This window comes from Cheilinus undulatus, linkage group 4 (assembly GCF_018320785.1).
Source record: "Cheilinus undulatus linkage group 4, ASM1832078v1, whole genome shotgun sequence".
NCBI lineage: Eukaryota > Metazoa > Chordata > Actinopteri > Labriformes > Labridae > Cheilinus > Cheilinus undulatus.
This window is the reverse complement of record NC_054868.1, coordinates 20098857-20125503: the sequence shown is the minus strand read 5'-3', so window position 1 is coordinate 20125503 and position 26647 is coordinate 20098857. Positions and strand designations below refer to the sequence as shown.

The following is a 26647-nucleotide window of genomic DNA, read 5'->3' as shown; positions in this document are numbered from 1 at the left end:
TCTCTGTGCACCTCTGTTGTTTGATAGTGAGTGATGTATTTTTCTCACGCTTCATTCTCAGCTCCTTTAGGGAACCACTTCCTCACTAATCCAGTGCTGCAGACTCATGCTGGGGCATCTCCTTACGACACCATGCTGGCGCAAGGATATAATCAGCCTTTCACCTCCACAGGTAACTTTACATTCAATTTTCTGACATAATTTGTTTATTTAATTCAATGGCTCTCCCTTTGTTGGTTTTCTTTTACTTTTATGTGTTATCTCACCTAGCAAAACTCTTATTTCTCTCTGGAATATGTTTGTGACTTCTTTGTTACTCTCCATGATGGGATAAAAACAGCTCTTAACAACAGTTTTTCAGTGCATGGCTTCTTAAAAACAGAATGATATATACATAGATAAATTGGCCAGAATAGGCCTGTGTGTGGGTGGGGTCATGGGTGGTCTGGGGTCACATTTTGATTACGTTGGTAATATATTCAAAGAGATAAACAAAAGTAAAAATCTGAATTAAAAATCTCATAAATTTTCTCTATAGGGGATTTGATTATTAGCCATAATGCCAAAAGTATCCAAGCTAGATTTACCAAGAGCATAAACCAAAAGTCTTACTTTAAATGTATTACTTTTTAAGACCTTTGTCAAGACCCTCTCAGTATAATCCTAGTTTGTTGTGGATTATTTTATTATTGTAACAATGCTTCTTTGCATTTAATCTTATACCGTTGGAGAGCCTGTTTATTTCCCTTTAAATGATGCCACATTTGCAAGGAGCATGCATTTGTGGGATGAGCAGCAGAGCTGAGTATGTGGGTTGTGCCCATGAAAAATTTGCCACATCTTCTCTGCCAGTTTATTCTGCCATTCACTCTTGTTTGGTGGATTGGATGATTGGAGTCAGAAAAAACAAGACAAACTAGCAATTTAACAATTTATTCATTAAACAAACAGGAGCCTCAGTAGCGTGTGGAAGAACCAAACACAGCCACAACAGCCTGGCTCCTCCTCCTCATGCTGGTCACCAGCCTGGTCCCACTCTGCTGCGGGATGGCATCCCATTCTTCAACCAGCATTTTTCACAAGTCAGCCAACATGGTTGTGTTGGTCACTCTGGCAGAAACAAAGCATCCAAGCTGATCCCCCAAGTGTTCAATGAGGTTGAGGTCAGGACTGCTAGCAAGCCATGCCATCCTCTCCACTCCCAAATTCTGGAGGTAGTCTCTGATAAACCCCGCTCTGTGAGGGTGAGTGTTGACACCTTCAAAGAGAGAGTTCAGTCCCTGACTGTGGAGATATGGGATTGCCACCGGTTGCAAAATCTTATCTGGTTATCTCTCTGCATTGAGATTGCCTCCAATGATGACAAGCCTCATTTTCCAGTGAGGGAGATGCCGCCCCACACCATCACACTGCCTCCACTAAAAGATGTTACTCTATTAGCAATCAGCATTGTGTTCTCCATGGTTTCTCCCAACTTTGACCCATGAACCAACTGCCATAGTCAGAATCTGGATTCATTGCTGAACATAATGTTCCCCCACAAGTTTCCAGTACATGGGTTGCAGACAGCGCAGGCTGGCCTGACAGCCATGGCAGGCCTCCTGGCAGCCCTATGAGACTGGAGATTGGTTTCATGCAGTCTGTTCCAGATTGTTTTAGCAGAGAGTCGTTGGCCATATCGTCCTGCAAACCTTGACTGCAAATCTGTAGAGGACAGCCTATTGTTCCTAAGTGCTGACCGGTTGAGGAAACAGTCTTCTAAGGTGTTGTCTTCTTGGGACACCCATTTCCCCTGTTAAATGGAACAAGGCCTTCAGTTTGGAGATGGTACTGCACTCTTTTGCCGAACACCAGCTTGAATTTGCCCTATCGCATGGGCCCTATCCAGATCAGTCAAACATTGCAGGCTGATTCTTGGAGCAGACACCTACTGACCACTGTAGCAGGGCCCATGCTCACATGTGCTGATTGGCAACTGTTTGTCAACACCTGAGGTACCAGAAGCTCAAAACAAGAGTCAATAGCAGCAGCAAAATAAGCTGTTTGGAACTGGCAGAGAAGATTTTGCAAATTTTTCAGCAACCCACATACTCAGCTCTGCTGCTCATCCCACAAATGCATGTTCCTTACAAATGAAGCACCATTTAAAGGGAAATAAACAAGAGTTCAGTGGTATAAGATTTATTGCCAAGAAACATGTAACAATAATGAAATAATCTCCCAAACACAACTTTTCTTACGTTTTGTGCTAAATTTAAGACCCAAACACATTTTCAATTTCTAACCAGTTTTATTGGTGGCATAGTTACATGCATGCGTTTCTGCAGATTGTAAGATAAATATGCAATACAGTCAAGAAAATGGAGATAGATTTGTTATTGTAGCATGCAAATGATGCTTTCTTTAAGACATTAGCTGTGCAAACATCCACAGACCCACAATCTTCAAGTTTCAAGTGTAAAAGTTGCGTGCAAAGTTTGAAAAACTTTCCTCAATAACAAAAAAGGAATTGCAATAGATTGCAGGATATGTTCTTCCTTCATTCTTGAAAAACATAGACAGTTAGGCTCTTTTCTCCTTTTATGAATGCTATATTGCTCCTAATAAAATGTTACAGTCAGGGTGGTTAGCTTGGTTCACACATTAAAAGTGTTGATACAAGGGTTTTGAAAAAGTCGAAGAAGGTTTTTGAATAGGAAATTTACTTCAGGAACCAGAGCCATCCGAAAAGAGGGTGGGTACTGTTGAGTTCTAGTAACAAAAACAGTGCTGCACGTCTCATTACACTTCATTATCTGTATCAGTATCAATATAGCTGTCACACAGTTGATATTTCTAATCCCTAAATCATCCTTTAATTTCTATTGTTAATTGTAAATTGTCTCCGTATTGGAAAAAATGAACTTGTTATGGATTTAAAAGGAAATAAGTGAACAGTTAAGAAGTAAATGTTTGATAACAAACTTGTCCATTGAGCTGTCTATGACTTTTTAAAGTGAAATAAAGCATTAAGGAGGGGTGGTGGACTTATTTTACGTCACTGTGGCTGCAGGGAGATGCTGCAATGGCTTAGCCCAAGTGTTCTAAAAGGGATAGCCAACTATGTAATTAATGCCAGTTTTTAAAAAATAATGATTATGAATGCTGACATACTGGCAGCCCTATAAACTGTTAACTGCTAACTAAAGTAAAGTACCATTTATCTGTTTATTGACAAAAGCTTTTGTAAAGTACTACCCCAAAATCTCCCCCTTGTCCATGATACTGGCTGTGAGAATGAGGTTGCCAATCAGTCATCTGTGCTTGTTTGTTTGATTTTCTCTGACTTTTGCTTGCATTATTTGATTCTTTGGTTTATGTGCTGTTTTATAAACTGAAATCATTTGCTGAATTGTTTGTGTCTTATGTGTTTTGCTGTATTTCTATGTTCTACTTTTATTTTTTCTTCAAATGTCTGTCCTTTTAAATGTTTTTGACACTTTGCCTTTCTGTCTCTCTGTCTTAACGTGGAGCAGTAGGAACCTTCAGAAGCAAGAGTACGAGCCTTTCTTTGATGCTCACTCGATTCATTGAGCGCCACATTCCTTGTGCACTGTGGTTCAATTCATAGACGCTCTGTGCCAAACGTGCACTCAGTATGATTCATAGACCATGAAGACATAACACGAACATCCCTCTCATGTGGCTGCATACACAAACATTTCATCAAAGATGGTCGATTACGTCTAAATGTTGTTGGTAAAGCCACACTATCAGGAGGCACATGAAGCCTGCTCTGCTCATTCATTCATAAGTTCACTCATATTATGGAGGGTGTGCACTGACATCACTTTCAGCGTGTGACATGACTGCTCAGCCAGGCGGAGTGGCAAAACATTCTGAAACACGGAAGTCTGCTCAATGAGGAACAGATAAAACATGAGGAAAACACGAAAGCCCACTTACATTTGAGATATTTGGACTTGACAGATGCCTGGTGCCTTGTCACCTTGGATATTATTTTACTGTGAGGTTGATCAGCTTTAAGCTTAAACAAGAAGAAGAAAAATGGAGTGACATTTAGATTATGTTCTTTAATAACTGAATGCTTGTGGTAGCTACCAAGGCCACCCATAAGGGGGATAAAGGGGAGTGCTTTCAGGGGCCCTGTCAAATGGGGAGCCAATGGAGGTCAGCAAAATCATGATCTATTGTAAAGTTGAACTGTGAAAAACCATATTTTATTTCTAACCTGAATAATACTCACTCTTATCAGAGCAACAAAGATTACGTTTATTTATTAATGCTGTAGTAAATATAGCCTTTTTCAATATGTAAACAGTTTTTTAAAAAAGACACAATTACCTTTCTGAAGTAATAATAAGTTTAAAAAAAAAAGGTGTTAAAAAGTGGCACGATTTGACTAAACATTAGACCCTTTAATAGCTTAATACTCTATTTAAATAAACCATAATTCAGAAGGGCCATTCACCAGGTTTAGGGTCCAGGCCAATTTTGTGGGAAGGCCTGATAGCTGCCGTAGCAGTACAGCTTCATCTTGTGGCTTTAGTAATGGTAGATTAGGGCTCAAAACATTTCTATGAACATATTCCATCAGCTGAGGATCTATACTGCCCTCAATGAACATCATTAAGAAGCATTTATAAAAAGACTGCATGTTTCAGCTGATATAAAGCTGCTTACTGGTTTCTCTCTCTTGTACAAACTTTCTGCCACTCAGCAGCTTAAACTGCAGTCTCGCACTGCCTGTGACGTCACATGCATACCCTCTATTGTCTTTTATAAGACCTAAATGATGTGATTATTGTTGACTTTAACTTCCTGGTTATTCCCGCAGAGGGTGGCGTGTCCCAGAGCCAGGAGTCCTGTGGGTTGGACAGCGTTTGTCTTAATGGAGGCTACACCCCCAACACCTTCACCCTGCATGGTTTGGGGACCACACCTGGGTCTCGAGCTGGCGTCGTGGGCAGTACGGACCTCCTGAGGGAAGGAGGCGTTGGTATGGGAGGAGATGACATCTCCCCCGCCCTTCTCACCCCTCATGGAGCTTCAGATCTGGGCGGCGGTGCAGGGATGCGTCGTAACCTGTCGGATGCTGCAGCACTGGAGAAGATGATCATCTCAGAGCTGGTGCAGAGCAACCTAAGGCCTTCCGTCCCAATGCCAGTCCCTCCAGAGCGCTACGGAAGCCTGGCGAGGCCTCATCACCATGAAAAAGCAGCTCTCACTCACACTGCAACATTAACTCGACATGCACAGCCACCATCGGTGCAACAGGAGGGCTGGGCTGCAACCATGCAGCCAAACAGTCGCCCCCACACACAAGAGGGCTGGGTGCCGCCCCGGCACCTTACACCGGACACTGAGGCACATTCCACAACAAGAGGACCAGATCACACCACCACGCCACGCCTACAAGATGGCTGGGTGCACTCACGTATATCTGGAGATTCAGAGTCACGGGAGCTGCTTAAGGACAGTGACAGGTCGCAGCTGCAAGGAACTCTGGGTCGCCGTGGGCTGCAGGATAGGCAGCAAGCACGTCCTCCAGATGTTCAGGCTCGCCCCTACTCCACCCTCAGCCGCACTCCTGGAACTCTGTCCCGCCATCGCAGCACAGTGGAGGCAAGTGCAGCGGCAGACAGAGACAGGGAGAGAGAGAGGGAACGCTACCGGGACAGGCCCCTTCCACCTCCTCCTCCTCCTCCCCCACAGGAGTCAGAACCCCTGTACAAAGCTCTGGAGGAGCCGCTGCTGATGAAGCAGAGGGAAGCCAGCGTGGAGGCCTGGAGAGGACAGGACAGAGAGAAAGATGAGACATTTCTCCTGAAAAGAGAAGGGATGATGGACGACTGGAGGGCAGGAAGTGAGAGAGGGAGGGAAGAGTCGTTCGCCTCCCAAAAACGAGATGGAGAGATGGATGAGTGGAGAGGAGGCATGGAGAGAGGGAGGGAGGAGTCTCACCTGTTGGAGAAGAGAGCTGGAAGGGTGGAGGTGTGGAGAGCAGGAGGAGAGACGGAGCAGGAAGAGACTTTTATAACTCAGAAGAAAGATTTTGGGATGGAGGGATGGAGAGGGGGGATAGAGAGAGAGAAAGACGAGTCGTTGTTTTTAAAGGACAGAGATGGATGGAGGGCAGGGATTGAGCGAGAGAACGAAAAGCAGAAGGACAGAGCGCTGGATGTATGGAGGGGAGGTGTGGATGTAGACAGAGATGAACCTTTCCTGTTTGAAGGCAAAGATGGAGGTCTTGATGCCAGGAAAAGAGGCTCTCTTCGTTACCATGGTGAGCGAGAGGATTCTGACGGCTTTACTCTGCCTTTGACTCCTGACCTCGACCTGGACGCTGACTCCTCCCCTATCTACGCCCATGACTCAAACCCCTCCCCGCTCTACCCCGGAGAGCGCCGCTCGCCTCCTCTCAGCATCTTCCCCCGGAGCTCTCCCCCGACAAATATCTTTGCACCCCGAGACTCTAACTCCCCTCCCAACAATCTGTACTCCCGCCACTCTCCACAGGTGTACAGCCGGAGCAGCTCCCCTCCTCGCTTCTACACCCGCACCTCTCCCCCAACCCTCTCTTATCCCGACAGCAGCCCTGAAGGTCCTGAAGAGGTCAGCCCCACTAGTCAGCCTCAGCGGCCCGCCCTGGAACTTCCTTACAGCCTGGGACGGCCCCCTCTCGGTCCGCGGCCCAATCACCTACAGACCTTCTACCAGCCACCGCCACTTGCAACCAATGGGGAAGCAGCATACACAGCAGAGCCCACCTCTGAGGGAGAGGACGGACAGATGCAGCGGGTGACGAGTCTGTGACTAGGGCGGTGGTGATCGGGGCATAGAAAGCAGGCAGGAGGAGGACAAAGGTGAAAACAACAAATAACAAAGCTCAAAATGCTGGAAACGATGATGATGATACTGATCATGTGACTTGATAGGATAATTACCAATGATGATGAAGGTTTTGATGCCGACAGTGATTGCTCCTCCCTGCTTCTATCTCCTGATCACCACGAGACTTCCCCCTTTTCATGTTTTGTTACTTTTCTATGACTGTGATCCATTTATAACTCTTCCTCCCTTTCCTCTCTCAGTCCTGAACCCCTGCTGTGTCTTCCCAGCTCATCAGTGCTTTTCCTTGTTTGTGTTTTCCTTTTTACCCATTGTCTGCTTATGAAGTCATGACTGTTACAAAGCTCCAGAGTGCATTTTAACGTTTGGAGAGCATGACTCACAGATTTTGGGCTCAGATTTTTCTTCAAACTTTCCATTAAAACCTGCCGTTGTGCTCAAAACTGCCTCCTTGTGCTTAGATTCTCTCTGTACTCAAAACGTATGCTTGCTCTCCTCCCCTCATTCAGGTTGCTTCTGCTTATTTATGAAACCGCTACTGATTTTTCTCTTCCTGTGTACGAAACTTCTTTGTTTAAGACTTTCTCTACACGTGCTCAAATTTTCTTCGGAAGCCCATTCACGCCTCTTGGAAAATAAATTTAAAGAAGATAGAAAAGAAAAGAGGTAACAAAAATACAATCTGAAGTCAAAATAATAGCAGTAAGTTTCGATCGTAAGTCAAAATTGTGAGATAAAAAAAAATTAATTGTGAGACAATAAGTCTTTATTTGAAATTAAAGAAGTCAAAGTTATGGGGTTAAAATAAAAAATCATGAAATAGTAAATCAAGATTATGAGATTACAAATTAAGAGTTATATTTTGACTTATAATAATCACTATCCCATAATTTTGACTTCTTATTTCATTTTGACTTTTTATCTCATAGTAATGATAAACTCTTAATTGAATATCTCATCGTTCTGACTTTTTATTTCATAATTATTACTTTCTGTCTAAAAATGTTAACTTTTTAACTGAAATATAGATTGACATTTTGATAATTTTAAATTTATCTCATAATTCTGACTTTTTTCTCGTAATTTTGATTTTTTATTTTATAATTATGACTTTTTTGCATATTTTCCACTCAATTTTATGATTACACCTTACCTCATAAATTTAAATTTTTTATTCTCATAATTTTAACTTTTTAACTTGTTATTTAGACAATTTAATAATTTCGACTTCGTCTTATAATTTAGACTTTTTATATCTCATAAGTATGACCTATTTCATGATTTTGACTTTGAATCTGATAATGTTAACTTTTTATTTTACCATTTTTTAACTCCTAACTTTGATTATCTTAAATAATTTTGCCTTTATCTAGAATTCAGACTTTTTCTTATCTTATAATTCTGACTATTTCATAATTTTGGCTTTTCAATCTCATAATTTAAACTTTTTAACTTACAATTTCAACAATTCAATTATTTCTACTTTAATTTGTAATTTCGTTTTTTATTTCAATATCACCTACTTTATCATTATATTGAAATCTATTTTATAATTATGACTTTTATTGCATAATGCTAACTTTTGAACTCATAATTTTGATTAACTATCTAATAATGTTGCCTAATATTTGACTTCTATTACATAGTTATGACTTTTGATAATATATGATTTACTTTCTCAGAAATTCAGCTGTAGATTTTTGTCTTAAATAATTGCTTAACTTTTATATTTTTTTTTCTGTTAGACGGGGTAAATTGGCTTTCTGTTTGTGCTTGAAATGTTTTTTATGAATTTGCTTTGATTTGCGAAGAGTCCCAACCTTCTTTCACATACGCACATATTATCTTAGTCGACTTCCAAGCCTTGTTGGGTAGTGTTACTTCTTAAATGTAACTCGTTAGATTGCCGCATTACATTTAAAGAAAAGTAACTTGTTATGTTACTGCATGTTACTGCATTTTTTTTTTCTTCTTTTATGCCAGAGAAGATTTTTTTCAGTAACAGAATACTTTTATTTCAAAAAGGTAACTAAGGATAAATAACTTGAATTGTATACGCTTTGCGTAACTCGTTAAAACAAAATTTGAATACTCTAATAGATGTCTTTAATGTGTTACCCCCAACACTGCTCCCTAGCCCAGTAACTCAGTTTCTCCAAGACTTCACTTTTTGCTTTTAAAAAGTACACAGATTATTTTACTTTTTTTGCTTTCTTTTTACAGATTTTTTAAAACTACTGTCAAATAATAATTTTATAATGGTAATGATTTACAATGTTATTTTTTGGCTCTGAATTGGTTTGTCCTATTCCTGTTTCTTTAGCCGGTTGTCAAAAAGTAAAAGAGCAAAAATTGGTCTCAAATGGACATACAAAGTGGTAAGCGCACGCAGAGAAAGTCTTTGGGAAAAGAAAAATCAGACAATTGCACTTTCCCAAACAAGCACAAGCAACCTGAATGGAAGAAGGGCTGGAAAGCACAGGAAATCTGAGCAACAAACTAAAGGTTAAAACAAGCAGACATTTGAGCACAAAAGGAGAAAATCTAAGCACAAGGAGGCAGTTTCAAGCACAAAGGCAAAGAAAAATCTGAGCAGAGAATCAACAAGCCATGCCTTCAAAATGTTAAACTGTGCTCTGGAGTTTTGTGACAGTAATGACTTTTAGTCTTTCTATTGGTTGATCGGCTGGGTGTCGTTCCTCCCTGTAGCAAGCAAACAGTGTGTCAAAGAAGCACTCGTGTGTTGCCAAAAAATCCTTTCAAAGAACATGTGCATGACTTTATAGTGGCTTTTACCAGGCTACATACTGTAGGAGGAAAGAGCTGAAGTTTGTGTGAGTGTGCGTGAGGCCGATTGTGTGTGTGAAGCTTGATGAGCATGCGTGTGTGACAGGATGCGTGTGAGAGTGTGCGCCTGTAAATACATCATTCTTGTATATTTAATGTATCACAGTGAAGCATTTTATCAGCATCAAGCAAGAGGGCCTCACATTCCCTCTGACTGATTTTGAACTCTTGACCATTTTCACACATCAAGACCAAAAGCTCCGCCTCCCCCGTCCCTCCACCTGCCACAAACTGACGGTGATGGAGCAGGTTGCAACAGAACTTTTGAACTCCAGAGCCAGAGATCATATAAAACCTCAGAACTTTTCTGCAACCCCCCCGAGACCCGTGTACATATCGACCTCAAGTGTTCTGATTGTCTTGTATTGCTATTGAAGTTCAAGTAAACATGTGAAATAAAATCATCTCGTCTTTCTCTGTGTGGATATATACAGGGTGAGGGAGGCTTTAGAGGGTGCAGGGGGGTTTTACTCTGGTACTGCAAGTTTCTATTTCTGTTAGAATGTATTTCTGCTTTACTAACATGGCAGAGTAAGCTTGTAACTTTGTACATCAGGGTTTTCCCTAGATAGATGACTAAAAAGTAAGACTCATAAGCCTTTTACACTGCAAGTACACAACATTTCCATAACAAATCTCTTAACCAGACAGACCGTTTCACATATCTATATGTATATATGTACAGGGGAGACCAGGGGCAATTATTCCTCCAATTAGAAACAAGGTAGAGTGATGAAATGAAGTCTGCAAATGCTCAGAGGGATTCTCTCTGCCTGCTGATAAAGAGCAGGAATACTTCAACACCACTAAGCTGTCCACAAACAACTGATTTTGAGGAACGAAAGTTACTTTATGGTTTGTCAAATGTTTTTCCTCTTCTGTCTAAAGTTTAGATGATAGTGAAGTCAAACTTGGTTTAATTTTATCCCTGGCCTTTTGGCCTATGCTAACATAAATGCTAGTAGCTAGCATGAGAGACTTTACAATGGCTGCTGAGACTAGATATATTTCACAAGTTTTAAAAGTAAAAATGATTTATAATCAATCTTGTGTAGTGATATTACTGTGTCTATTTTGCACATTTTTATTTAAGTTTGGCTACAGAGAGTTCTTGACTGGTAAATCCAAAATGATTTGAATGGACCCAAATAATAAAAAAGGAATGAGTAGAAAATAATTCTTGCTGTGACTTATCAGTGCAATGAGCTGTGGTGTGTCCATAAATAGTTACATCTTTTGCTTTGAATTCATAGTACAATTGGGGAAAATAAGAAACCATATTGAAAAAACCATGGTAAATTGACGTGATGCTGTAGCAGAAATGGGAATACTTAAGAGTTAACCCTAATCTGAAATGTAGTGGGGAAATATGATGTTTCTGGTCAATGTTACAATTGCCCTATCTCCCCAGTGTGAAACAGTCACATGTCTCATATCCATCTGGACAAGGGCCCGCAGTCTGTAGGAGGGAAAAATCTCAGAGGATTATTGGACAACTGCTCTATCAACGTTACAGGCTAATCAGAGCAACGAAGCACAATGTGGGCATGTACAGCTCCAGAGAGTGAACCCAACACAGTACATAAATATCCTAAATTATGATTCAATTCAATTCAATTCAACTTTATTCATATAGAACATTTGAAATAACCATGGTTGACCAAAGTGCTTAGTGCTTATAAAAAACAAAACAAGAATACATCACAATTAAACAGTAAAATGAATCAAAATAGAACGTTATACAGTAACGATAAAAGTAACAGTAAAATCTGAAATCTGAAATCTGTTGGGATAAAATAATCTCATCCTGATTTGAAAGCCAACAAGAAGAGATGAGTTTTTAACAATGATTTAAAATGTTCTTGAGTTTGAGCAGATCTTACACGAAAGGGTAAGTTATTCCACAGTTTGGGGCAGCTACTGCAAAAGCTCGATCTCCCCTTGTTTTAAGCCTTGTTTTAGGTACATCCATGAGCAGCTGATTGGCAGACCTCAGAGCTCTGGCTGGGGTGTGAACGTGAAGAAGTTCACATAAATATGATGGTGCCAAACCGGGAAGAGCTTTATAAGCTAACAGAAGAATCTTAAATTCAATCCTGTAGTTGACAGGAAGCCAGTGGAGACAGAGCAACACTGGGGTAATGGGGTCCCCTAGTAGCCTTAAGACTTTTCTTGTTAAAAGCATTTATTTTGGCCACACTGACTATAAACTTTTAACACTTTAAGATCCCGCAGACACCCTGAAGTTGAGCAGCTAGTTGAAACAAACTCATCAATATCAAGCATCCAAGCTTATTTCCAGGCTACTTATTTCTACTGGTTGCTGTTATTTCTACAGTTTGCAGTATAATTAAACCCCGCCAGTAGCGACCACCTCGTTCCCCTCAAATGATGCTGGTTGGTCTGATCCATTCTCACATTTCAGATTAGAGCTTTGCAAAATGGATCTTCCATGATCACAGACATGGAATCTCTACGTCACACACTTTATACAAATATTCAGACAGCACACATTGTTCTCCCCTTGCTCTGCTGAATCCAGTGTTTTGCAGCAGGGCTGAAAGGAATTTACTTGAAAATTATCAAGTATTTTCAAAGAAATTTCAGGGAATATTTGAGTATAATTTGGAGTTTCATTGGAAGACCTGGGAAAACTAGGTTGAATTTATTTGGCATTTATTTTGGAAAATTAATTTTTTGGGAATTGGATTGAGAATTTGGGGGTAGGGGTTGTCCTTTGATCTTTTCAGGAATTTTCATGAAAATTTCAGAGAATGTGTTGAGATGTTTGTCATTTTCATGGAATTTTAGAGAATGTATTTGTACATTTCTTAGAGTTTGCTAAGAAATTTAAGGAGTAATTTGTATTTAAATGTGGGCAATTTCCTTGAAAATCTTCAGACATTTGACATTCTGACTTTTTTCTTTCATAATTCTGACTTTAATCTCAAAATTCTCACTTTTTTTCCTCATAATTCTGACTTGTTTTCTCATAATTATAACTTTAATCTCAAAATTCTGACTTTTTTTCCCTCATAATTCTGACTTTTTTTTTTCTCAGAATGCTGACTGTTTTTACTCACAAGTAAAAATAAATTGCATTTCAAAAATGTTTTTTTTCACTGGCCCTAATCCCTTTCCATAGTATACTTTAAAAAAATATGTTAAAGAATTATCACATCAAGTTTTGGTCATTTCTTTGTAATTTGGGGGAATTTATTCAGATTTTGGAAAGAAAAACATTCAAGAAAATCCTGTTTAAACACAAGGTTTATATTTTAAATTATCAGTCCCTTCTGTTCCCAAATAATTGGGAGAAACTGAAAATTCTTCATAAATAGAAGCTCAGAGGTTAAAAATAACAAAGAAAAATGCATCAAATTTAACTCAAACACACAAAGATATAAAAAAAAAACATTTATTGAATAATCTGTGTGATCTCTGACATGGCAAGAGGTCTAACAATATAGATTAAAAAAAATTGATAAATAGTAGCATCTCTATTCAAACATGTGGGTTATCTCTATTGTGCAGGCATACATAGTCATTTTCTCAATGATGAAACTGAAAACAGGACAGACACATAGCTACCATATGTGAATACTGTGGTACATTAAGAACGTGACTCTTTCTTGCTATTTTGTGCTTTCCTTCACAAACGTTACATTCACTGAGTTATGTAAAAAACAAAAAGCTAAACGTTACATCACATGTTTGTATAAAATAAACATTCTATCTGATAATCAAAGTGGTTGTTAAAAATACTAAGGTAGAAGTTTTAAAAAGTGCTTTTACAGTAACATTGGAGTTGTATAAAATCTGTACGAATTTACAGGTGTGTGTGTGTGGGGGGGGGGGGGGTAGTGGTTGGGGTGTAGTGGTTGGGGTGTAGTGGTTGTTGTTTGTTCAGGATTCAGTAGTGTCATCTCACAGGTCACAGGGCTAAGATCTCAGCCTGCTTACATAACAGCGCCCCCTTCTTTCCATTCATATTTTTCTTTTCTGAGCCACAGAAACAATCTCACAAACTCTCTGTCTGGATGCTGAGGTATGAGGTTTGACTTCACAGGAAATGATCTTGCATTCTCCACATCTCTCCAGACCTGGCTACAGGCAGCAGGTGGATGAGGCTGGTACATGCAGGTGTAGGTAGCGTGGGGGTCTAGCAGACAGTATGGTGGGGGGACAGAGGGGTGTCCAAGGTCTCAGTCGGAGACAGATCTGAACTTGTGCTTTTAAACATGGACGAGATGTGGAAGGCCTGGCAAACACACAAACACAAGGAACGTTAATAGTCTGACACACAAACTGATGTACAGAAACTAACAAGTGAGTTGTACTGACCACCCAGTAAGCTGTGAGGGCTCCCTGTATGTAGCCTGTTACCACGTCGGACGGGTGGTGCCTGTAGTCGGAGATGCGGGTCAGACCTGTGTAGACTGCCAGCAGGATCAGGAAGAACTGCAGCGCTGGCCTCAGCAGCCGAGCCCCTCGCCATGTCAGCCGTGCCTGAAGGTAAAACTACAGGACAAAATAAACATGTTATCCATAGGGGTTTTCTTTTGTTACTGTAGTGAACAGAAAGATGTTGGTGACTTGTTCACTTATTTTGACATTCATCTTTTGGTGCAACTATACATTGAAAAGTCACCTATGATACTGTAATTGCACTTAAATCAAGTCAAAAGCGTGGAACATCTTGAATCAAATATAAGCCTTCTACAAGTGTTTAAGTTCTCTTATAGGAGCAGGAATCTTTGATTATTCTTTCAAGAACAAAGAAAAGCTGTTTTTTTTTTTACACAACTACACTAGAAAGGCACATTTCCACTATTTTAAAACTCAACATAACTGTTAATTTGATCTGTGCAGATGAATTCTAACATTTCTTTTGTTACAATTATCTGTCAATACAAACATAAAGTTTTGCCAGTTCATAAACAACTTCAATGACCACATCACTTTTCCCCACACCCCCTCAGTCTGACTGAGTGTCAAAGATTCCGATAAACACAGCCTGAAGCGTAGGGAAACATTAAAACTAGTGAATATTTGCCTTCATTCTCTGATTCTGGTTTAGTATAAACAACTGCAATCATGAGATCACTGACATCTTTCACGAGGAGGGTAAGCCACAGAAGGTCACTGCTGAAAGGGCAGGTTGTTCTCAGAGGCTGTATGAAAGCATACTCATGAAAAGTTGACTGGAAGAGAAAAGTGTGGTTAGAAAAGGTGCACAAGCAACAAGGGTGAGCTCAGCCTTCAGAGGATTGCCAAACAAAGCAGATTCAAGAACTTAGGGGAGTTTCACAAAGAGTGGACTGAGGCTGGAGTCAGCAGATCAAGAACCACCACACAGACATGCCCAGAAAATTGGCTACATGTTCCTAGTGTCAAGCCACTCCTGAACCACAGACAAAGTCCTGTTTTCAGATGTAGATTTATTATTTCATTTGTAAATCAAAGTCCTAGAGTCTGGAGAAAGATCAGAGAGGAAAAGAATCTAAAGTGCTTGAAGTCTAGTGTGAAGTTTTCACAGTCAGTGATAGTTTGGGGTGCCATGTCAGCTGCTGCCGTTTGGCCAATGTGCTATAACAAGTCCAGGATCAACTTTGTAAGCTATCAGGAGATTTTACAACACTTCATGCTTCACCTGCTAAGAAGCTTCATGGAGAAACTGATTTCCTTTTCCAGCAGGACTTGGCACCTCTCCACAATAAAGCCAAAACTACCAGAAAGGGGTTTGCTCACCACAGTATTACTGTGTTTGACTGGCGGCCAGCAGACTGGTCTGACCTGAACCCTGTAGAGAATCTCTGGGGAAATGTCAAGTGGAAGATGAGAGTCACCAGACTCAACAATATAGACGAGCTGAAGACTGCTATCAGAGCTACCCCATCAGTGCCACAGACTGATTGGCACCATGCCACTTTGCATAGATGCAGTAATTTGTGCAAAAGGCACTCCAACCAATTACTGAGTGCATAAATTAGCATAATTTTCCAGAAGGTCAAAATTTCTGTATTAGAAATCCTTTTGGACTCATGTTTTGTGATATTCTAATATTTTGAGATAGTGGATGTTTGTGAGCCGTAAGTGATAATCATCAGCATTTAAACAAGAGAGTCTCGGAATAGTTCACTCCGTATAAGATGACAACTGAGGATCTATACTTCTGTATAGTCTATATATCTATAATTACTGAATCTATAATTACTGGAAAGGAGAGGTAGAAAGAGAATAAACTATTGTACTCAAATAAAAGTGGAGTTTATTTGGTTAAAATTCTGTTTAACTCACAATATGTAAAACTCTGATGCAAGGCTTTGAAACCAACATTTTGTTTTCAGTCATAAATTTTGCATAATAAGGGAGAGGTGCACTTAAAACTGCATGTCTGCATTCATGGTGGAAGTGTTCCCAGAATGTTAATCTGTCTGCTCTTTGGTAAATATGCTGTCTGGGGTTTTTATTAAACAGAGTCCTCAATTCAAAACAAGAAGTACTATTGGGGGAAAAATTTACAGAAATTACTGATTTTGAAAACTACTCAAAAAAGAACAAGTAAGCAAAAAGCTTCTCAATGACAGTACTTTGGGCAAAATACACCTTTGCTTTTATGTCACAACTTTTCAGCTGAATTAAAGCCATTTTCAGCATACTTCTTACTGAATCCAGCCACCAGTATGTACTTATTCTGCAACTCAGCAGCAATGAAAAGTTATTGCACCCATGTGATGTGTGTTTGGCCAGGCTGTTTATCTGACACAGGGTATATGCAGGAATCTTGAAGTTAATTTTAATACCTTTTTAAGACTTTTTCGAGACCTTCTCAATATTTTTTAATACCTCACCGTCACTTCAAGCTGTAACCATTTACATCAGTGATATTTTTAACTTAACAGTTTTAGTTTGTGATAGAGACTATAGACCACTATGATGCAACAAAATTCAAATAGGCTGTGATAGTAAATCTTTGTGCTTGTGAATTTCCGCCCGCTCGCTCGCTCGCTTGCTCGCTCTGGCGCTCTCTGAGAAAATTTACGAACGCACCCACAACAGCCTAGTTTTTTTATGTACCTGTTCATCTTTGTTTTTTAATAAAAATGAATAAATTCACACACTTTTACGATGTTTTTGGGACTCAAACTCTTGGACAGCTAATTCAGAAAAAATACTTTCAAAATTTAAGACTTTATAAAGTCGTGATAATCGACTTTTTAATACTTTTTAAAGGTCTTCATTTTCCCAAAATTGATTTACCACCTTTTAATACTTTTTAAGACCCCGCGGATACCCTGTGACAACAGCGAAAATGTTCAGAATGAGATCTGCAAGGACACAGAGGGACTATAATGAACACAAACCAAAGGTTCCACACTGGATATTCAAACTCATTCATTACAAATGGCTCTGTTCTATCTACTGCTGGCTTTGCCTTAAGTTTGACAACAGGATAAGCTTAAAAATGTGACTACAGACACAATTTACCTCATTAGTTAATACAATTTATCCAATCAAGTAGCTTTAACTGCACCTAAAGGAGCTTTGGAGATCTCATAATAGGGAGACCATAGGCTTGTTAGTGCTTAATATTCTGAGCTTTTTTAATCCAACCATTTAACTCATGTTTAATGTATCAGCACTGTTGCTGCCTAGAGAAGAGAGAAACTGAAAAAGGCACTAAAATTTCACACTCACAGGATGGTACACGCATTAATATGCTGCATGTACATATGCTGGCTCCTGCATGGGCACACATCAGCTGCCATAAACACACACAAAAATACAGTGGCTTGCACACACATCTACACATGCACAATAGAGAGGAGCAGTGAGGCGGTGAGGCGAGGTCACACTCCTCCCACAGCAGAACAAAGCTGTCTCTGTTTGTCCCATTTCTCCCCTCTCAGTTCTCTCTCTCCCTCTCCTCTTTTAATTCTGCTGCTAACTGGACCCATGATGACTGCCTGCTTTATTCATTTGCTCTCTGAGTTTTGCAAAGATATGGTAATTGGAGAGACAGTAAATTGTGTTTGCTTCTTGTGATACCAGAAAATGAATGAAAAGAAAGAAATGAGTAAAAGAAGATACTCACGGCTAAATAGAGCATTGTGTACATGGCGAAGGAGGCGTGGCCAGAGAAGAAGGACTTCCTAAAAAACAAGGACAAGGTTTTGGAATAACATGTAACACAAATCCAGACATATTCCATTAGCACAACTTCATTTTATTTCATGTATGTTAAGTGTATAAATTACATCTCATTGTTTCCTTGAGGAGCATTAAATCCCAGGTAGACTTAATTGTGGTGCACACATCACATGTCTACTATCTTATTTTGTCTTATCGCTCTGATTGGCCTGTAATTAATGTGACAGAACATTCGTCCAAACACCCTCAGTAGATATGAAATCATCGGGCATGTCATGTTAGAATCTCAGATCATCTCAATCTGTTAACTTGCATGTAGAGTTCTGGTATAGGCTGCAAAGCTGTGTTGTAGCTTTTTTTTTTTAAAAATGGAGTCTGATTCACACAGGCTCATTTTTGATTCTTGATTTTTTCCTGCTATTCATGAATGGAAATGAATGTGCTTTTTGTCAGCCCTACTATGACGACATGTACAAACACACAGACACATACCTGGCCTCCTCTTCTAATCTGTGGTCTGGCTGGCGGCAGCTCACTGTTGCTACATAGGTTCCAGGTGTACAGTTAAGTGACGCATAAGTAACCCCACACACCGACAGGAAGTGAGGTCGCAGCCGACCAACACTCAGCTTGGCCATGTTAGTGAGCGACTGGCCGACACAGCAGCCAAACAGGAAGCAGCCCAGCTCTTTGTACAGACAGGACACATACACGTTCCTGACGAAGGCCTTGGAACTGACGCCACGAAAACGAACTCTGTAACACTCCCCAAAGGCGATCTGAAAGAAGACACACAGTCAGAAGTGCCATTTCACATCCCTCCACGTGGTATCAAAGGAAAATCGGGATGTGTGCACTCACAGTGAGGCCGGTGATGATGATGCCCCCAGTGATGAGTAACTCATCTGATATGACCTCTCGGTGCAGGTAGGGGTAGGTGATGCTGGGGTCCCCACATATGAAGCCCCTCCTGTATGGACTCACTGCCTTCAGCTCACATGCAAAGAATGGGATGGAAGCTGCCAAGAGGGGAGAGGAGATGGGATTCAGTTTCCCAACAATGCCCAGCGGGACTATAAAAATTCCTCTATCTGATGAGAAAGTTGAGAGCATGTGTGGGAGAACAGAGAGGGGAAACCAGAGGATGGGAAATGACAAAGAAAATGAGTCTAAAACCTTAAAATATGTTGGTTCATCTTTTCCAGTGCTTCACTTGTCTTTAAAATGCTAGCCATTGGCTGTATATTAATAAAGATGTTTTTCATTTCTTGTAGTTTTCTTCCAGCTTTCCTTCTCTACTCTGCAAATCCAGCTGAGAACACTGCAAGAAGCAGCACTGGTCAGCATATCAGCCAAAAGGTAAGATCAGGTATGAGAGCATATTATGCTGGTTCGGCACTTCATCACATCAACCATGGTCCTGTACTGGTCTGGTTTTCTGATGACCATTATCCAGGCCTACACCAGGCCCATGCTCCATCTCTCCAGGTATCATCCCAGCTGACCCCTCCACCACACATGTGGTCTGGACCAGCCTACCGGGTTCTGAGCACCCAGTATGCTGTGAGCTGGATCTAGCCTGGGAAAACGCGCCAGACGCCTGTAAAAGTACATCTGCTGTTACGGCTTCACTCAGCTGAGACTTCCCATCCCCTCTCTCCTCAGCATGTCAGAATTAGACACATCCAAAGGCACTGTTGTTTAATACACAACACCTGTGCAGATATTCTTTTGTCTACAGTGATGTAGCACGCTATGTGTAGGTCATGATGGAGCTGCAAATTAAACCACAGCGTCTCTGTTCACTTGGCTGGAAAGATCACACTGTAATGTCATGTAATTCTGGGGACGTGGTTTGATGCAGATACCTGGGACAATTACCAAATTATGAAAAATGAAGACAGGACCTCCAGATATTTGTTGTCTAAGTTCCCAGGCCAAGAAAAGGAACATATGAGATGAACATTAAGGGCAAAGACTAGTTCACTGAGATGCTGGGCAATGTTAAGGCTAGTACACGGAGCGATTGAAGACAGACAGAAGTTTACCTGCTTCTAAAAGCATCAGATTATACAATTAAGTTTGGATTCTTGCCCACTTTTGATCTGGTTAAGAGCATTTTTCTTTTTTTCTTCTTTTTTTTAAAGACAAGTTACCAAACCATGAAACAAGAGAATAGGATAGGACAGATTCAATATCAAGCTTTTGTTGAATCTGTCCTGTCCTTTTCTCTTGTTTCATGGTTTGGTAACTTCTTTTTTAAAAACAGAAATGCTCTTAACCAGATCATAAAGTGGGCGAGCAAGCTTATAGGTGAGCAACAACTCAACCTATCAGATCTGTATTCCTCACAGCTGCAGCGTAAAGCCAGCTCTGTTCTCCATGACTGCTCTCACCCTTTAAATTCAGAGTTCCAACTTCTTCGCTCAGGTTGTCGCTTTGTTGCTCCTAAAGGGAGAACAAAATGCTACAGGAACACTGTTGTACCTGCAGCTATTGCACTTCTTAACCAGATAAGCACAAGATGATGCACTTTAACTAGAAAGGAATTTGTATTATTTTAGAGAGCCTTCAAAAGCACTTAAACACTTTAGTATTATTTCAGAATGGACGTCGTCTAGAGCACTTTATCATGACTTGGTTTTAATCTTCAATGTTTGTTTTAGCATTTTAATGTCAGCTTTTAATGTATTTTGTGGATTGTGTCTTGTATTGTGAACCATTGTTGTTGTTTTTTGTCTCTTGGACGCTGTACCCCTGTCTGAACAACAAATATACCCATTAGGGTACTAATAAAGAACCTCAAACCTTGAACCTTAAATGCATTTTTTCTCATGTCTCTCTTGATTGCTTTCCATGGAGTTCCCTATTTTTTTAAGTGCTTATCAATTTAAACCATAATAATGAGAAACAAACTCCCAAAAAATACAAGACATAATTGGAACACCAGAAAGAGAAAAAAAATACAAATTAAACAATACAACAATACAAACACAGACAGATAAGGACAAGAAGAAAAAAAAAAAGAAATCATGATAGCAGAAGACATCACCTGCAGAACACATAAAGTAATATATTAATATAAATTTTTTATATGCACATTGTATGTCAGTATGTCTCATGTGTATTCCCTGTTATAAAACAGGCAGAATATGCAGTATGTAGTCTGACTGTTTTCAGCGTGGCAGCGGGCCCTGCCTCAAACAAGCCTTTCAAACTCCTTTCCATAACTCAGAGACTTGAAGAACGAGTATATGGGATTCCTGTCTTAATATTCCAAAAAATGGTAGTTGTGGTGGGTCCCTGCACAACATGACTTCACAAATTTGTGCAGAAATGGCTGTCTAGTCCATATTCGCCAATCAAAATAAATAGGGGTGCTCTGTCTGTTTGCACCTCCAGCAAATGACCATGCCCCCAAATACCGCCAGTGTGTCTAAAAGAATAAGACAGTTAAGTGCGTTGTCCTTCAATCCAAAGGTTAGCGGTGCGATCCATAACTTCTGTCTACATTAAACACGTCTTTGACACCCAAAATTACTCTCTAAAGGCTAGACTGCACTCTGTGTTTGACAGTGTTGGGGGTAACGCGTTACAAAGTAATCCGTTAGAGTACTCAGATTACTTTTTTTGGAGTAATGAGTAACGTAATGCGTTAGCTTTACCATTCAAGTAATCCCATTATTAGTTGCATTTTCATAAAAGTAATCCATTACTGAAAGGAAAATCCCAAATTTCCTCTTTCTTCTGTGGCTTCAAAAAGAGAGAAAGAAAAAAAGGACGCTTCTTGAAGCATCCGCTCTGTTTGTCCTTCTCTCTTCCTGTAGTCACAGTGGCACGTAGTCTCGTGCCAGCAGAAGGTAAACATTCTGTGCCATTACACGCGCATTGTTAGCTTGTTGAGCCAGTAAGATGACAGAGAGGACAGCAGGCCACTGTGGAATTATCCTCATTATGATGATTTTTTTTTAATAAAAGCGACAAGAACAGCATCACGGTAAGTTTAAAAGCTCTGTTTGCTGTCATTGAAACAACTGTTCAGCTGTTCCAATTATGCGCTGGTATTACGCACAGACTGTGAGTGATTCTGTCTGCCTCTGCTCAGCTTGTTGTCAGATTGTGATCATGTTAAAGAGCTATCAAGGTTTTCCTGTCTGTTAGTGGTGTTTTCAGGCTGCATAGATACAGATTATGGGCTGTAAATACACTGTACATTGGCATCACAGTCTGCACATTTAAATGCAGATGTGCTGTCGTTTTTTACAACCGTCGAGTGGAATGAGTGGCTAAAGGGTTTTAATTTTTAGTAACGCAAGAGTACTCTAACGCGTTAGTTTTAGAAGTAGGTAACGTAGTAACATAACAAATTACTTTTCTCAGTATGTAATGCAGTAATCTAATGAGTTAGTTTCAAAAGTAACGTTACCCAACACTGGTGTTTGATGACTGATACATTGCAGTCTCTTTCTTATTGCTGAATCATTAACACTGACTCTAACTGAGGCCTGAAGGTCTTTAGATGTTGTTCTGGGTTCTTTCGTGACCTCCTAGATGGGTTGTTGATGCGCTCTTGGAGTAATTTTGGTAGGCCAGCCACTCCTGGGAAGGTTCCCCACTGTTCCAAGTAAAGTTGGGCTATTAATCGAAAAATAATCGAAACCAACATTTAGAGCCTAACTGACGAAAACCTGCCATGTCAATTATTTCAATTTTTTCCTTTGTAATATCTCTCTCTACTAATGCACCACCCCCTTAAAACAAACTACTAGCTGTGTAGTCACGTGATAGGCAGCCAGGGAGTTTCATTTCAGCTGTGTATTTTAATTTTAGTTGTCTCAACAAATAACCATAAATTGTTAATCTCTGCATGCTCATTTCAGTCATTCATTAATAATAATTGTTAATAATTGTTCATTAATCATAATTGAGGTAAAAAGCCCAATTAATTGTGGTTTTGATTTTTGCCATAATCGCCCAGCCCTAGTTCCAAGTTTTCTCTATTTGTGGATAATGGCTCTCAGCGTGGTTCACTAGAGTCCCAAATCCTTAGAAAAGGCTTTATAACCCTTTCGAGACTGAAAGATGTCAAGGCTTTGCTTTTCATTTATTCTTGAATTTCTTTAAATCCCGGCATGATGTGTTGCATTTAGAGATCTTTTAGCCAACATCACTTTGTTTGGCTGATGCTATTTGAGTGATTTCTTGATTCAGCAGGTCTGACAGTCATCAGTCCTGGGTGTGGCGAATGAAATTGAACTCAGCTTTCCGGTTCACATAGGACCAGGTAGGTTTGGGTGGCTTTTTCACCTTAATAAATAAAATCATCATTTAAAAACTGCATTTTGTATTTACTCTGGTTATCTTTGTCTTAAGTTTTTTTGATGATCTGAAACATCTAAGAGAGGGAAATTCGTAAAAAAAAAAAAAAACAAAGAAATCAGGAAGGGAGCTGATATTTTTTCACAGCACTGTACTGAAACTACACATGGCATTTAACCTTAACTTAACCAAAAGTCAGACATGAAGTTTTCTCCTTTGTCAAAAATGAAAGTGACATAGCTTAAAATTCGAAATGCAGAAGATTATGAGTTGTGGAAAAATGTGAGAAGGACACATTGGGAATAGTTGGAAGGAAAAACAAGGATGTGAACACAGATTTTCTCTGGAGAACATCAGTGGTTAAACAGCTTTTAGGAATGTGAGGGTCTGGAAATAGAAAAAGTAAAGCAGGCAGAGCTCAACAGAGACACAGTTTGGACTGCGCATGTGTGTGTGAATGCTTATTGATGAGGAGAAAAAAGGGAGGCTGTTTGTGACTTCACTTCAACTCTTCCCTGGAAAACAAAGAGCAAATGCTGCAGCAGACCAGAGCCAGAGCCAGTCTCACACTGTCTCTGTTTGTCTCTCTCTCTCTCTCTCTCTCCCTTTTTCGGTCTTGCATGCCTGCACACAACAGAGAGAGACTCCCTCCCTTCTGCACATGTCCAATCTGTTGTTAATGCAGCCTCCCTCTCCATCCGTCCAGCTTTTTCCAATTAGGCAGCATTACATCAGCCTCTCCTGTCACATATAGGGACCGTGGGAGGAAGGGTCACAGATTACACTCATGTGCTCACACAAACACATTATCATCACACACATGCGCACTCACGTAGTGGATGGTGCATTTATTTATTTTTATCAAATACAATTCCCCTATGGCCTGTCTCTACCCTGAGAACTGGGGGTTGTCATGGAAACTGTAGAATTCCCTTGGCAATGCACGAGCCGGCTGGCACGGAGAGTTCGAGAGCGCGCACGAGCGGAAAACAGAGATCCAGGGATACATGCAGATGGAGAAGGAAGTCAGGAAACTTTCTTTTTGTCCTATTATTGTAATTTTCTGCATGTATGCTGCAGAACAAGCAGATGAAAAAGAGTGGAACAGAACTCATTGTACAAGGATACTATAAAAATTTACTTCCAAGCCCTGAATATAAGTGATGTGTTTTTTTTAAGCCTGGTTTCATCAATAAAAAAAGACTGGGTTAGCCTACTGGATGAAAAAATATATAAAAAGAATTAGGGTCTGATTAGTTGTTGATTTGTAGTCATTTCCCCAATCAATTTGTTCATTGTTTGTTTGTTTATTCACAAACAGTGAAAAATCCAAGTTTTAGAGTACCTAAGATCAAACACTGAAGAGACTCAGGTAGATGGGTAACCACAAATTGACAGCTCTGGGGTTAACAGAAATCTGGCTTTTTTAATCATCAGATAAGTAATTAATCAATTATTTGTTAGTTTTTTAGTAGGCAAAAAATCAGTCATAACTGAAAATGAGTTATGTGGAGAAACATTAGAATAAGTAGCTCTTAGCTTATAAAGTGACAGCAGTCATTGTAGAGTTTGTACTGTCCTCTGATGCATACATGGGTTTATCCATGCAAATTTAAGACCACATGACCCTCCAGAATCGAGCACCTTGTGTTAGCACCTCTTTCACAAACTTAGCTAAAGATACATGACCCTGCTTGCACGTGCTCCTCCACTCATACAAAGGAGCACTTTCAACAAGTGTTAAGAATTCTGCTGTTTTAAGGATCTTTACCAAGAACAAGGCAGAGGAGGTCCAGGCCCACCAGAAGTTTCCTCTTTGATAAAGCCGGTCCACTTATCTCGATGAGTTTCTTCCCGGCTCCGCTCTCCATCCCTGCCGCCAGCTTGCTCTTGTTGTCGGTCAGTTTGAGCTGCAGCTCCGCGCTGGACACCGGAACCCCTCCGCTGTGTGCGCCGAATTTATCCAACATAACGACCGGCTGCGTGTGGAAGTTTGGAGGAGAAAAGTTGTTGGCATCAGAGAGTCCCCTGAACTTCTCATGAGCAGAGCTGAGTGGAGTATGGAGGTAAATCCACTGGTGAGCTCAGTATTTAAAACACAGGCTGGCAAAGTCAAACGTCTTTTATACGCATTTTTAATTTCATCATAGAGGGAGCAGGGCTCGCCCCGACTCGTTGCAGGTTGGCCGTCACCTTCAAGATATGCACCCGAGTGGAGCGGAACACTCAACGCTGGTTGCGAAACACACACACACACACACACACACACACACACACTCTCTCTCTCTCTCTCTCTCTCTCTGCCATAAACTGTGGTTCTCAATGATTAAGGAACGACCCCAAAATTATAACTGATGAGTGTCATGATGACGGTGTCAGATATTTCTCAATCACTGTGATTCACCAACTTTTCATTTAAATTACGAGTTTTCCAACAAACTGTGTAACATGAACAACTCCCCTGAGCCATTTACACCTGATGATATTACAAGCTCACCCAGGTCTGACTCTGTCTCTAAGAATTATGCTACTGACAAAAGTAAGATTCACCTTTTTTGTTTCAAATTACGGGATTTAGTTTGGAATTCTAAGATAATTACTGACTTTAGTCTCAGAATTCTAACTTTGACTTTAGAATTCTGGGGGAAAAAAATTAAACTAGTGAGAAAATAATTGGGGGGATTGAGTTAGAACTCTGACCTTCTGTCTTCAAAAATTTGACTTCAATCTCAGATTTCTGACTTGAGTCAGTATTCTGACATTAATCTCAGAATACTGGCTTTATCTCAGAAATCTAACTTACACGTCAGAATTCTGACTTCTGATATTAACCTCGGAATTCTGACTTTAAAGTCAGAAATCTGACTTTAATCTTAAACTTCTGACTTTAAACTCAGAATTCTGACTTTAATCTCAAAATTCTGATTCTAAAGTCAGAATTGTGATTTAATGTCAGAACTTATCTCAGATGTCTGATTTTCGATCAGAAAATTCTTACTTTAATCTCTGAATTCTACTTTTGTTCAGAATTCTGACTTAAATCCAAGAATTCTGACTTTTTTCTCAGAATTCTCACTTTAATCTCTGAATTCTGTTTTTAATCTCAGAATTCGAGGAGGAGGCGAGGAAGGCAATGGCCTTCTCCCCACCGACATGCTGCCAGTATACAAACTGCAGGGGATCCTGGAAAGCACTTTGCTCAGGTAACTGGACAATTGAACTGAAAAATACAACTTGCTATGAACAGTCAGTATGGCTTCAGGTCAACCAGATTAATATTCATGGCATTAAAGGAATGTGTAGAGGAGTTAACAACTAGTATAGATAATAAAAATACCATAGGAGTATCCATTGACTTAAGAAAGCACTTGCTACAATTAATCATGAATATGATTAAAAAATGGACAGGGATGGCATCAGAGGAGTTGCATACATTGGTTGAGAAGTTATTTTGAAAACAGAAGACAGTTTATGC

The 26647-nt window shown here is 40.0% G+C and overlaps 2 protein-coding genes across 3 annotated transcripts in view; one reads left to right on the top strand and one right to left on the bottom strand.

Moving 5' to 3' along the window:
• The window catches only part of LOC121508569 (adhesion G protein-coupled receptor L1-like), a 71074-nt gene extending 63495 nt beyond the window's left edge, over nt 1–7579 (top strand). The window contains exons 24-26 of one of the 2 annotated variants that reach the window (XM_041785503.1): nt 62–172; nt 3516–3536; nt 4838–7579. In XM_041785503.1, the coding sequence (XP_041641437.1) occupies nt 62–172; nt 3516–3536; nt 4838–6816 (2111 nt within the window). In that variant the 3' untranslated portion in view covers nt 6817–7579. The remainder of the gene's footprint in view (nt 1–61; nt 173–3515; nt 3537–4837) is intronic. The other variant, XM_041785504.1, reaches the window with a different exon arrangement.
• A 5524-nt stretch (nt 7580–13103) lies between these two features.
• Nucleotides 13104–25399, bottom strand: LOC121507728 (phospholipid phosphatase 3-like). The gene is made up of 6 exons (XM_041784049.1): nt 24944–25399; nt 18715–18872; nt 18346–18632; nt 17798–17855; nt 14044–14220; nt 13104–13960 (listed from the first exon to the last, which is right to left on the bottom strand). The coding sequence occupies exons 1-6, from the start codon at nt 25140–25142 to the stop codon at nt 13862–13864; spliced, it is 978 nt and encodes a 325-aa protein (XP_041639983.1). The 5' UTR covers nt 25143–25399; the 3' UTR covers nt 13104–13861.
• Between the last annotated feature and the right edge of the window lie 1248 nt (nt 25400–26647).